Source organism: Mus musculus, chromosome 18 (assembly GCF_000001635.26).
Source record: "Mus musculus strain C57BL/6J chromosome 18, GRCm38.p6 C57BL/6J".
In the NCBI taxonomy this organism is placed as follows: domain Eukaryota; kingdom Metazoa; phylum Chordata; class Mammalia; order Rodentia; family Muridae; genus Mus; species Mus musculus.
The window spans coordinates 77,177,244-77,191,366 of NC_000084.6; the positions used below are offsets into that span (position 1 = coordinate 77,177,244).

The following is a 14,123-nucleotide window of genomic DNA, read 5'->3' on the forward strand; positions in this document are numbered from 1 at the left end:
AACAAGCAGAGACCTGACCTCCATCTAATCAAACATCTGAACATCTCTGGAAGGGGTAAAGAGCTTTCCTCTGAATCCTCAAAATACACCAGGATGTTCCCGTTCCATAGTCGCTGCCCGATATGTTTATTATGTGACAGCATGTTCTTCCCCACTGCCTACGAATGCTGCTTTCATCCCCAGGCCAGACTGGCCCCTGCCCTGACTGCTCATGCTGCCCTTGGCTCTGGTTGCTCTACATTCTCTTGTCCCTGAGTGTCCCACATATTCGGCTAAGCACCCATCTGCCTCTGCAGCTATTATTAGGCACCACTGCAACCCAATCAAGCCAAAGGATTTGGTTTTTATTAGCAAGTGTCATAAGGCTAGCATTTATATGTCTGTTTAGGAAACATCCTAGCAAGACTGAGATAAATATTAATGAAGATAATCTCTTTTAAGGACCAGCACTCTGGCCCAAGCTTGCATTCAGATGTCTTTGGGACTCTAGGTAATTCTGAATCCCGTCCTTGGTCTTGTCACCTCTGGGTCACACTCAACAGCACCAGAGCTCCAAAACAGCTTCCAACCTGTCATGACTAGGGTTTGAGACCAGACTAACCATCCCTCCCTCGTGGGAATCACAGAGGCAACCTGTGAACCAAACTCAGTGACTTCCCATACAGGGATTTAGAGGTCCTCAGAGCATGTATGGGAAAGTTCACTGGCTACTCCCTGTCCTGTGGTTCCCCAGGACTGTGCTTAGAGACCCATAGGGAGATAATACATCTTATCAGACCTTCAAAACTAGTGAGTGGGAGAGGCGAGAGAGACTTTTGGAGGTAGGACCCAAAGGACATGCTCTTTCCACTGTGTGTTTCCTGAGGTGGCCCAGGGTGTACCACAGAAGACACGGGGCCCGGAAGAGTAGCAGAGATGAAAGAGTTCAATATGGCACCTGAGCCTGGAGGAAGACGAGGGGCCGCAGGTGCTGGGCGGTTTCTCTCCTTCATTGTTTTTCTTACATGGTCATCTTCATGCTGTGATTATTAACAGAGAGCCGCACATCAGGATTGATTTGATGTCCTCTTTGGAGCATATGTTCTACTTTTTACAAAGGTTACAAAGAAAAGAATCATTGAGTCCTATTGTAATTTTGAACATCATGCGATTATTGAGTCCTAATGTATTTTAAATTTGCTCTCAAATTCATGCGGCTCTTGTTTGCATCTATGCAAATGATATCTGCTAAGAATCTGAAGATATTCAGGTAAAATTCCAAAGTTCCTCAAGTCTAGTGTTAACTGATTGATACAGACAGCCAGTCCGTGGCAGCACCAGGCTTGGCACTTGAGCCTGCGTCCTGCCCACCGCCCATATGCCCCAGCAGGCTTCTGACCTGGCCGAGAAGGTGGGATGGCGAGACCCATGGCAGCAAGGTTTTGGTGGAAGAAAAGCAGCCACAGTTCGGGCTGGACTGCGACCACTGAAGAGTCGGACAGAGATCAGAGAGCTTGAGTGAGAAGCTGGAGGGGACAGGGGAGAACAGTGGACACCTGGCCAATGTCACCCTTTCGCTGAGTGTGTAATAGTGAGAAGACTTCCCCCATCTAAGGTCACATTTGATCCTGACAAGCTGCTTTTATTCCTGCGCCACGGTTCTCAGTGCTCCCCAGGCTGTGCGACACCACCCGGCCACCTCCTCCAGCCTTGTCACAGCCTTTGGAGTCGAACATCAAGGCACTCAGTCAACAAAGAAATTTGTCTCTACCCTAGGCAAGGAGGCCACACTGGCTTATTACCTCACCATGAACTTGATGATTATAACCGCGCACGTGAGAGTCTCTCAGTCTCTTTCTGCACTTCCTCAATTGACTTCCCAGAATCACAAGTATCTACCACACCGAATGTACTAATTAATTTCCCTGTGGCTCGTGCTCTGCGGCTTGACACTGGTCTTCAGGACCCAAAGAGTCTATTGTCTCCAAGGAGGAAGATGGGGTCATATCAGACAACCAAAAGAACACTTGCTTTGTAACCCATGGTGACCAGAGACAAGTATTATGAGACTGCAGGTCACAGTCAGAGGGTCATTTATGCATATAAGTGTCATACCGTGAGCTCCAGGTCCAACACAAGGGTAAATAAATCTGACGGGTTGGTAGCAGACAATAGGTTCATATGTTATGATTCATCGAGCCTTTGTGGAGACAATGTATAAACCAAGGGAAGGCCTTTTGTATTGTCCAGGCTAGGTCTGTGCACAGGTTCTGCATATTCCGCTGTGGAGTGGAGCCTGCGACACAGCCCACAGGCCAGCTCTACTTGTGGGTTGGCCATGCTTCCACATTAGAGAAACTTAGTGAAACACTGGCTATGGAAACTATGCTTCATGAATTGTGTGACACTTAGCATCTGGCCTTTTGAGATCATGCCGGTTCCTGTTATTTTTCATTGTTCACTTGGCTCGCTCGTGAGAATGAGTCAGGGTAAACTCATGTCATAGCCCGACTGTCAAACTGATGACCACACATGTCACTGACTGGGGCCTCTGCTCAGGTTCTCAGGCAGAGCACATCGGTCTGGAGCATTGGCTCGTAAGAGGCAAGAAATTTTCTGAACAGCAAATTCTGTTCCCATTCCCTTTAGTTCTGTTAGAAAATCAAGTATGTGTTCCATGGGGAAACCAGCCGCAGTGGCTGAAAGTACCCGAGGCTGTGATTAGGATGTCAGTAGTGTGTGTTCCTCTACAGCGCTGGGAACACAATTCGAATGGGATGCGACGTCGACGACGACGTTCTCAGATGATACTCTAGCTTCAGTCTCTCCATCAAGGCATTAGATGAGACTTCTCAGAGTCTCTCCCAAGAGGGGAGACTGGAAGAGCAGAGAACAGCATCGACTTGTACCAGCCATCTGGAGGACAGAGTCCCAGAAGGCAGGGGCAGTGCACAGCATACACAAGCTCTAGGAACTGTGTAATTCTTCCGAGGACCATCCCTAGCCACGCTTAACCTCCTGCCATGGATCTCAAATGAACTGAATGATGAGACACTTAATAACGTGACAGCTTTTACAAAACACTGATCATATTTCACTCCTCTTCTCCTGCTTCCATGGAAGAAGGCAAAGGATGGAGCCTTAGGTTGCTTAGTACTGCCTGCTGATAGGACGAGGGACTGAATGCCAGGAGTGAGGCCCAATGCCTGTAGGGACTAGAAGACTAAGAGCCTTCCATGTCTCAGACAAGGGTCCATCAGCTTGAAGCATGGATAGCAAAGATGCAGTTTTGCAGTAGTCCATGGGTAGAGTCCCAGCTCCCAAGGTTCTGCCTCAGGCTCACCCACCAACCTTGTCTCTAAGGTGCATGGAGCCAGCATTGACACAGCCCCTGCTGGAGCCTCTACTCACCTCATGCTCTCACCTAGAGCATTGTCGGCACCTGAATGAGCATCCTTTCCCATCCTGTGCAAGCCCCAGTCACTTCCTCCAGACAGACCTTCTGTGCAGTCCCACCACCCCTCCCAGCCACTCCCACTGGCTTATCCTAAAGGCTTGTCCACCCGACTTCCTCACTGGACGCTAATCTCCTGCGAAGGCACAAACTGACGCCATCTTTCCTTCCCAGGACCCAGTCTTTAAGATGAGTGAAGGAAGTTTGGCATTCCATTTAGCGCCCACATCATCTAAGCAGGACCCAAATGACCTTATCCCACAGCCAGCCTGTGCCTGGCTAGCTACAAGAATGTGGCAAACTTGAGATGGGCCAGAACCTTTTTTGCACTCTGCTGTGTTGGCTGACGGCTGGAAGGTGGGAAGGAGGAGCTTCCTGGGTTGGAGGTGGCATTGCAGGAAGGTTCAGGATTAGAAATGATGTCTATGTACTTCATAGGGGCAATGAACAAGGGGTAGAAATCATAGCTCCAGTACCCAATGCTAAGTGATTAAATATCAGGATGGATGATGTAAAACCCAGGACCAGAACTCAGGTTGTTAGCCCAGCCTCTGTAGATTGTGAGGCTGTAACTGGAGCATTTGTGCTCACATGGTAACCGATGCTTTCGTCACAAACACTCTCCGGAAGCCAAGAGCAGCCTTCAAAGGTCTAACTCGTTAACACAAATGTAAGGAGGCACAAGAGCAGCACACACTTATCACACATGCCTTGAGCACATGCATGGAATATCACTTACATAATCTGGCAGGCCGTGGTTGGGCCGCATGAAATAAAAGCCAGCTTCTAGAAGCCCACAGAAACTGCTAAGTTCCTTCCTCCTTTCAGGCTGTTCCATTTTATACTGGAGACAATGCTCGCGGCATGAGTAATTCCCATCAGTTATCAGTAATTTAGCAGATTGTGCCAATGTTGACATTTGTTCCCGGCTTAATTGTGCATGAGTGTGTGTTTTAAACAATGATGCAGCTGTCCCCATTCCTGGCAATTACAATATAAAATGGTGTTCGCCCGAATCTGGCATTGCGATCACTTAGCCACGTGTTTACTCTTTTGTCTGCTAAGTCCTTCCGACTGTTAGCTGCAGATCTACGACCAGAGCTTTATCGGCCTAGAGTATCATTCGGCTTTGCACTGTTCATAGCATCGACGTTTTCAAACTTATTCATTTCATGACCTTAGGTCTCTGATTCCCCTAGACTTGCAACTAGTGGGTTAAATATAACTCTTTGATTAGATCTGAAAGAAATCGGATTTCAAATGCCATTGGGTTAGAGGAGCAGTGTCAGCAGACATGTACCAGATTATTCCTGGCCTTTCCGCAGAGTATCAAGTGATGGAGACCCGCCCCTTACATGTTGTCACAAAGCCTCAGTTGTGCCCATCACCTGCACCAATCTCATTTCCTGCAGATCCATGCTAGTAACAGAGAGTAAGGACGTCTGGGGCTGCTGTTGTCTCTCGGTGACCCCCGTGCTCTTCTTTTCCCTGTTAGGTCAGAAGGTGATGCTCATGTCACCTCGGTTGGCGATGGCGATGGCGAGACAAATATCTACTTAAAAATATGTCCCTTTCAGAAAACCATTTGGCAGTAGTCGCTGAAGCTGAATATCCACACATTATCTGAGTGAACAATTTCTCTTCCAAACGAGGATGCCCAGTTGACATGCACGCATGCATGCATCTATCAGAGAGAAGGCTTGGAATGGATTGTGGCAGCAGCTGCCAGATGTGTGTCAACAGTAGAAATAATAGTGCTGGCCATGTAGTAGTGATAGTGCTGGCCATGTAATAGTGATAGCACTGGCCATGTAGTAGTGATAGCGATGGCCATGTAGTAGTGATAGTGCTGGCCATGTAGTAGTGATAGTGCTGGCCATGTAGTAGTGATAGCACTGGCTATGTAGTAGTGATAGCGCTGGCCATGTAGTAGTGATAGCGATGGCCATGTAGTAGTGATAGCGATGGCCATGTAGTAGTGATAGTGCTGGTCATGTAGTAGTGATAGTGATGGCCATGTAGTAGTGATAGCACTGGCTATGTAGTAGTGATAGCACTGGCCATGTAATAGTGATAGTGTGGCCATGTAGTAGTGATAGTGTGGCCATGTAGTAGTGATAGTGTGGCCATGTAGTAGTGATAGCGCTGGCCATGTAGTAGTGATAGTGATGGCCATGTAGTAGAGATAGCGCTGGCCATGTAGTAGTGATAGCACTGGTCATGTAGTAGTGATAGTGATGGCCATGTAGTAGTGATAGTGTGGCCATGTAGTAGTGATAGTGTGGCCATGTAATAGTGATAATGTGGCCATGTAGTAGTATGGTAGTATAATGCTTGCCTAACAGACACACTGGGTCCTATTAAGGTCTTAAAAACAAAAAGCAAAAAGCTATGCTGCAGTCCTGTACATCATAAAGATTGCACAATCTCTAACTTTGCACTGTATACATTTTGTTCCATTGCAAAAGGACTACACATTTAGTATCATAAGGCGCACACATACAGCTTCAAGCTGTGTTGCTAGGGTGTCTCTCTCTCTTTATAAATTTTATGCTTTTTAAAATGACTTACTTTATGAGCATAGGTGTTTTGACTGCAGGCATATCTGAGAGGGCATGTTGGATCCCCTGGAATCGGGGTTACAGTTGTGAACTGCCATGTGGGTGCTGGGAATTGAACCCATGTCCTCTGGAAGAGCAGCCGGTGTTCTTAACTGCTGAGCCATCTCTCCAGCCCCATGGGGTCTCATTTTTTTTTTTTTTATGAGTCTCAAAGACTGAAATCAAGGTCAGGGCAGCTGGAGCTCAGGACCCTCTTTGAAGCTTCTTGAGGTTGTTGTGAGAATTCACTCTTTTTTGGTGCGGCTCTTGGCTCTTGGCTAGGAGCCAATCTCTGCTCTGAGAGGACATCTGAGCTCTTTGCCAAGAGCTTCCCTCTATCTTCAAAGCCATCAGCAAGCAAGTGCTGTCTTGAATCAATCCCTTTCATGATTCAAATCACCTCCAAGGCAGAGTCCAGTTCTCTTCAAGGACCGGTGATCAGGGCCATAGAGAACAACCACTGATCCAAGAGAGAGTGAGAGAGAGAGAGAGAGAGAGAGAGAGAGAGAGAGAGAGAGAGAAAGAGAGAGAGAGAGAGAGAGGCCAGCTGATCACATACAGAAACCCGTATGTGCAGCAGCACCTGTGCTAACTAACACTCAAGCTGAGTGACCCGGGGGAAGGTGTGTGTGTGAGAACATGAGTCCCCCTTTCCATGAACAATGACATGGGTGACTTCACAGCTGACCGTGAGCAAGGGAAACCAGACACATTTACATTTACAGGAAATGTACGAACAGCAAACGCGTTTAGTTTGGTATTGGAAGTCAGAGGAGGCTCTGTGAGGTGGCTTAGTGGGTAAAAGCCCTGGCTTTGCAAACCTGATGCCTATAGAGTTTGACCCTCAGAACCATTGGGTGTGCAGAGGCCATAAAGGAGCACGAGGAGATCCAGGGGGGTGACGAAGACTCCTGAGCCATTTTCTGGTCACATCACCGTGCTCAGCTTATGAAAATGCAGCGACTCAGATATCGATGCTCCATACTCGTTTAGTAAATGTACTACACTTTAATTAAAAGTCTCATGAAATAACTTGGATTCATTACTGTAATACGGTTTGTTCATTTCTCCAGGGAAGCTTACATCCAAAGACAGTTCTCAGAATGGTACCCGCTGGTGAGGGAGAATGAAAGGAAACAAGGTGACAGTACCGGAGGAAGGGGTTAGCCTGGGTCAGCCACCCCGTTTTATAAAGCTCTTCCATATGGTTGAATAGCGACAGATCTGAAAGTCAATTTAGGTTCCTAGAACTAAACTGTAACCAGATTCTCTGAGTGTTTCCATCCTGCGGAATTGACCCCAGGAATGTGCCTGAAGAGATGGCTATCTCTCGCCTTTTTTTTTTTTAAATTTACTTTTTACTTATTCACTTTACATCGCACTCACTGCCCACTCATTGCCTCCCAGTCACCAACTCCCACAACCTGACATTCTTGAATGCACCTCGCCCTGGTTATGCATACAGAGGGCCAGCTATGGGCCAAAAATGTTAACTTTTAAACCTTTGCTGCGTTTCTTGCTGTGATTCAAGTTTTGTCAAGTTCGGTGTAAAGCAGCCCTGACTCTGGAACCTCTGGAGTGTTCTAGCATATTCTGGGAACGGCGCCTTAGTAGTGGATCGCTTAGTAGTGGACTCCCAAGCCTACGCAGGGTCGGGATGGCTGTAAGGAACCCTGTAAGGGTGGCATTTTTCAGGTAAGGATCTCTGTGATAGCACGGCTTCCCGTTGCATCTCTGGGGACGGTTTCCCCAGCTTACACTGAAGCACAGAGTGCTCACTGCTGGACCCAGTGACTTCTTACAGCTTTGGGCAACCGTAGTACCCGAAGGCGGCCTGCTGTTGACCTACTGTCTATGAATAGCTCCAAAGGATGAGACAAAGTCCTACTATCTGGGTGACAATGGGGTTATTGACAAAAGGCCGCGAGCTGCAGATGTTGGGATGGTGAGAGGGTAGCGGCGGGGGTAGGGATAGTGCACGGTGGGGTGGGGGAACGGGACGGCAGACCCTGAATTTCTGCTCAGCCAGAGTTGGAAGTCAAGGCCCCAGGGACAGTCCCTCAGTCCATTAGCATGCAGGGGCCGCGCGCGCCGTCCTTGAAGGTCTGCCCGGCTGACCTTGCTCCGCTTTCACGGAGGATTCTCCAGCCGCGCACGAGGACGCTGCCGCGGTGACTCAATGACCTGCGTACCGCATGCAAATGCTCGTCTCGATGAGGTTGCCTCTGCGGTCTGCGTCCTCCGAACCCCGATTCCAACCTGGCTCTTTACGCTACGCCCCTCCCCCTCCCCACGGCCCGGCGTCCTGAGGTTGCGTCGCCCACCTCGCCTCCGCAGCATCGGAGGCCAACCTTCGCACTCCCGGGCTGCGGGCGCGGGGACCAGACGCGCTGTTCCCCGGTCAGCTCCATGCGCCTGGCGCCCCGAATCCCGAGCCAGCCCAGAGTGGGCGGCGCGTCGGGCTGAGTCTCGGCCCAGCCTCGCCGGCCCGGATCCCCATTGGTCGTCACCTCGGCGGGAGGGCGGTCCGGTCCCCGCACCTGCCGTCGCCCCTCCACGGGCAGATCCGCGGCTGCGGGACACCGGCTCCCAGAAGCCGCAGCACGAGAGGGCAGGCCTGGGGCTCAGAGGATCTCCACGCGGCCGGCCCTGTCCTTTTGCTGCCGCCTCCGGGATTGCGCCCGCGGGAAACTTTGCCCCGCCAAGTCCTCTGCCCTCTTGACCACGCAGTTCTCCTAAGGGCCCCCGGGGCCCCCGCATAGCGCGCGTGATTGCTGCCCCGCCCCGCACAGTGCGTCCGCGGCGCCGGGCCGCCAGGATGCGCTACGCAGACCCCTCCGCCAACAGAGATTTGTTGGGGAATCGAACTTTGCTCTTTATCTTCATCTGCGCCTTTGCCTTGGTGACCTTGCTTCAGCAGATCCTGTACAGCAAGAGCTACATCAAAAGGTAAGAAAGTCTGAGGGGTGGGATACACCGAGTCCGGCGGTAGCCTTCCTGAGGTCTGCCTGTCCCTTAGCAGGGACACCTCTGTGGTGTGCCCTATGGCATCTCTGCTGCCAGCCAGAGGACAGCGCCAGCTGCGTTGCCTGTCCTGGTGCAGTTATGGAGACGTGTGTGTGTGTGTGTGTGTGTGTGTGTGTGTGAACGTGGGCAGCAGCTTGGAATGCCAAGCAGCAAAGCTGACCATAAATACATGTGTATGCCCAAAGCTGTGCTGTTGTCCCCCAAATCTACATTTCCGTGGCCATTTGTAGCAGACAGAAGGGGGGGGGGGGAAGATAGTTTTTCCTTCTTAGTTTGGCAAAGTCTAAATTTTTGTAGAGGACCTTGGAGGTATAGGCTATTTCTCCCCAGAAACTCCCAACTAGGTGGGGTGGTGATGGCACAGGTACGGTGACTTCTACAGACCTGTGAGACAACCTGATCGCCTCCAAAGCAGATTGGTTCTTTTGCTTTAGCATCAAAGGCAGCAGGCGTTGGGCTCTCTCACCCCTTGTGACCCACAGCCAAACTCCTTGAAGAGAAAGGGCAGTACATGACGCTCAAAATTCAGGCCCGGCCTCTGTCTCTGTGTGAGCAACATACAGGGATATGCCAGGCTCCCGAGGCTCTGCTGTCTGGTGGAGCTGAGGCTAGTGCCTGATTGGAGGTAGGAGTTCTGCTTTGGATGCCCCCCATGCTAGAGTCTCTGGTAGAAAGAGCCCCTCTCCTCTCCTTTCCTCTCTGCTGGATGCCCCTCCTTCACCACCAGGGCCCATCGAAGCTGACTGCCTTCCACTCAAATGGATAGGAATGAAATTTTCTTTTCAGAACTGTCCCAGTAACAGAATGCTGCCCTTTCTCTTCTCAGCCTTGGGGGTCTGCATCGGTCACATACGCTCCCATTCCGGGCTGCTCAAAGTGTGTGTGTGTGTGTGTGTGTGTGTGTGTGTGTGTGTGTGTGCATGCGTGTGTGTATGTGTGCACGTGTGTGTGTGTCTGTGTGCACGTGTGTGTGTGTCTGTGTGTGTATGTGTGTGTGTGTTTGTGTCTCTCTGTGTGTGTGTGCGTGTGCGTGAGTGTGTGTGTGTGTGTGTGTGTGTGTGTGTGTGTGTGGTGACAGTTGCTGCTGGTGATTTGCTCCCCACAGGAAAGCTAACCAGTCTGGCTGTTCCTTCCTCCTGACTCCCCAGAACTGAGGACTGTGTGGCCCCTTTGCTACATACATTCATTTCCCGGCATGCACTGCTCCCGACTTCCCCAGATAATTTCCTTCCCGGGTTGGCATCAGCTCATGTGTTCTGTGTGGCACTGCTGGCTTTAAACACTCTCCAGTCTCCCCACCTGCTGGGATGTTCCTGAACGCTCTGCCTTGCAGCCTTGCTGGATCTTCGAACCTGCTTCTTGGTAGGGCAGCTCTCGGTTTCTGCCCCCTGCTGGTAATTCCCCAGAGCTGTCTGGGATTCTTGGAGCTTCTGGTGGGACAGAAAGGAGAGAGGCATCAGGGTCACACTAGGTGCCAGCCACACTCCTGCCTGATTGTTCTGGCAAACCCTGCCTGGGTTTGGATGGGTGGGCTAGTTGTCCAGAACCCAGCCGGTGGATGGTTTGCTTCCCATTCTCTATTTCTTAGAGACCCTGACCCCTAAACAGTAGATAAAACCCTTCAGGCCTCACTCCAGGAATCCTGTTTAATGGTAACCAAACAGTCAAGACTGGTGTATGCTCCATCCAGGAGGGGAGTCAAGGAGAGTGCTATAAAGAAGCCGATGATGGAGTTCTGGTGCTCAGTGGGATTAAAATCTCTCTGGGGGAAACAAATGGCCACAAGTGAGAGGAGAAGTACACAGCTGAGAAGAGTGGTGGGTGGGAATGGCTGGGGAGACTGCCTGGAGGAGGCAGAGCTCTCGTGGGCCTCGAAGGCAGGTAAGATCTGGATGGGGCACACCTGTAACAGAAGGAAGGAAGGAAGGAAGGAAGGAAGGAAGGAAGGAAGGAAGGAAGGAAGGAAGGAGCAACCCTGAGACAGGATACAAGAGTGGCCTCGTCCTCTTCCTTCTCACTGGCACCTGACCCCACCTGCACTGCCATGCTTGCCTCCATATCTGGCCTGTCACCAGCCTTCCCTGGTCCTGTGTCTTGTGGCCGACTCATTTGCTTATGTGTCCTGTTTCCTCACACATCATAGTTGCTCTGAGTTGGCTCCAGGGGAGTGTTTGTTTTGTGTCTATCTGGAAACAGCAAAGATCTGCACTGGAGTTCCCTGGGAAGGGCCTGGGATGCAGACTCCTGAGCCCGTGAGTTGAACTCCTTTCCAGGATCAAACAACTAGGTTGTCATCTGAAAAGCTGCCTCTCTGGCAGGTCCCCTGAGGGACAAGCAGCAAAGCTCCACTTGACGCCATAGGCCAGTAGATCTCTGTAAGGTCAATTTTCCCTTAGATATTAGCGTAGCCACATCTTTGGTTTGCCACATGGGGAGAGGAGATGCTGCTGACATCCAGGAGGGAGTGGGTTGGGATGCCCCCAAAATCGCTTTAGGTCCAGATTGCCTGCACGATGAAGATATTTCAGCCCCAAATGTCAGTGGTGCTGAGGTTGGAAACTGCACTAGGTCACAAGCTGTGAGGGAGGGATTATGGGTTTGCCTGAGGTTGCATGTGTCACACATGAGTGACAAAAGAAGTCATTAATAAATATGGATAATGAACAGATGACTGAAGGTTGGAGCAGGTGTGTGTGTGTGTGTGTGTGTGTGTGTGTGTGTGTGTGTGAATACATGCATGGCTTTATACTTAGGTGTAGTCTTTGGAAGGGACATATGATATAAGGGGGGCAGGGCTGTGTGACAGCAGTGCTTGGTGACCTCTCTGACATGCTCCAAAGGTTGAGGGCAGATTGAGCTTGTTTCATAGGTCACGGGGAGCCACACATGGTCCTTGAGTAGGGTAGTAACTTGATAAAAGCTCTTGGAAAGGAAGGCTATCCGGATATTGTACAGGAAGGCTCAGGGAGGGAGAGGCACTGGGGGTGTGCTTACAGCTTCGCAGAAGTGGGAGCGTGGCTCAGGGGATTCTGAAGCCCACAGTAGAGGCACAAGGATGGTAAGCTTGTCTAGTGATGCTAGGTGAAGTTGCTGCAGCAGGAAGCGGGCAATGTTGGCTGATGTGCATTCTTCGATCCATGTATCTGCCTGCCTGCCTATCTATCGTATCTATCGTATCTATCTATCTATCTATCTATCTATCTATCTATCTATCTATCTATCTATCTATCTATCCAATCTATCTATCTATCCATTTTATCTATCTATCTATCTATCTATCTATCTATCTATCTATCATCTATCTATCTATCTATCTATCTATCTATCTATCTATCATATCTATCTATCATATCTATCTATCTATCTATCTATCTATCTATCTATCTATCATATCTATCTATCTATCTATCGTATCTATCGTATCTATCTATCTATCTATTATCTATCTATCTATCTATCTATCTATCATATCTATCTATCTATCTATCGTATCTATCGTATCTATCTATCTATCTATCTATCTATCTATTATCTATCTATCTATCTATCTATCTATCTATCTATCTATCTATCTATCTATCTATCTATCTATCTATCGTATCTATCTATCTATCTATCTATCTATCTATCTATCTATCTATCTATCTATCTATCTATCTATCGTATCTATCTATCTATCTATCTATCTATCTATCTATCTATCTATCTATCTATCTTGACCTCTTTGTCTTTCCCTGGAATGTGCAATGGGCTCTTTTGACCAGAGCCATCATAAATGGCTAAAATCGTAGTGACGTGCCTCATTAGGAAGCAAAGGGAGCAGTGTGGTGGCCTAGTGAGTGCCATCTCTCCGCAGCAAAAGCCGTACACGGTGGCTCGGGAGGAAAGGACTAAGAAGGAGTGAAGTTGTGATGTTTGGCTTCCCATGTCTGCTTCAGCCTTACTGTATACTTTCCTATACACTGAGTACTTGTTATACACATTGAGTACTAGTTATACACTGAGTACTTATTATACACTGAGTACTTATACACACTGAGTACTTGTTATACACTGAGTACTTATACACACTGAGTACTTTTTATACACTGAGTACTTATTATACACTGAGCACTTGTTATATATACACTGAGTACTTGTTATACACTGAGCACTTGTTATATCCCAAGTACTTAGTATATACTAAGTAGTTGCTGTACATTGAGTACTTACTCCACACCGAGTACCCCTGGGCTGTTCTGTGGGTCATGTGTGGGCTTCAAGGAAGACAGAGAGCACCACGGAGGCACAGACTAGCGGCCCTGAAGGTGAGGAGGGAGCTGCTTTAGGAAAGGGTTTGCTTGGCTTGTAGAGGACATCTGAAGAGGTCTTAAAGAAAGGGCCATGATCCCTGGGCACAGGTGGGGGTGGGAGGGAGGCTCAGAAGCCCAGTGTGAGAAAGGAATGGAGAGTGGAGTGGATGGAGCGGCCCACAGAGAACAGGGCTAGAGCTGCATTGCCAGCCAGGTGAGACGGTCACGGAACGAGGACAAGGTTGGACTGTGTGTGAGAAGGCGTGCGCTGGGGAGTGGAGAAGCATGAGTTTGAGCCTGTATTTGCTTGGTTGTGGAAGGCAGTCTGTCTGCAGCAAGCCAGCGAACTCATTGGAAAGACACTCTGAAGTGACACATGGGGAAGAACCAGGCTGGCATCGAGGATTTTGGAATCACCGGCCTCAAATCAGTGCGTTCTGAACTTTCTGATTGTCATGTACGGTGAGGAAACACAGGCTTCTTGGTGACAACAAACACTCTGTGGAGTAATATTTGGCTCTGGTATGAGAATGTGCTCTGATATTTTCTATCCAGTTGTATTAAAACACAGCTTCGTAGGGGAGCCGGAGGATGGCCTCAACAGCCTCTTACAGACATGGATTTGGTTCCCAGCACCTACGTGGTGGCTCACAACCATCTGTAGTTCCAGTTCTGGAGGGTCCATCGCCCTCTTCTGGTTGCTGTGGGCAACACACAACCATGGTACACTTTCCACACATGGGGGCAAATGCTCATATGCATAAAATAAAG

The 14,123-nt window shown here is 49.3% G+C and overlaps 1 protein-coding gene and 1 long non-coding RNA gene across 5 annotated transcripts in view; one reads left to right on the top strand and one right to left on the bottom strand.

Moving 5' to 3' along the window:
- Positions 1-323: 323 nt before the first annotated feature.
- Positions 324-8,811, bottom strand: Gm7276. The gene has a single exon (XR_004691321.1). It is a non-coding gene; the product is annotated as a predicted gene 7276 (long non-coding RNA).
- St8sia5 (ST8 alpha-N-acetyl-neuraminide alpha-2,8-sialyltransferase 5) overlaps positions 8,604-14,123 on the top strand; it is a 69,604-nt gene continuing 64,084 nt past the window's right edge. For 2 of the 4 annotated variants that reach the window (NM_013666.2, NM_153124.2), the window contains exon 1: positions 8,604-8,982. In NM_013666.2, the coding sequence (NP_038694.2) occupies positions 8,852-8,982 (131 nt within the window). In that variant the 5' untranslated portion in view covers positions 8,604-8,851. The remainder of the gene's footprint in view (positions 8,983-14,123) is intronic. The other 2 variants (XM_006526430.4, XM_006526429.4) reach the window with 2 other exon arrangements.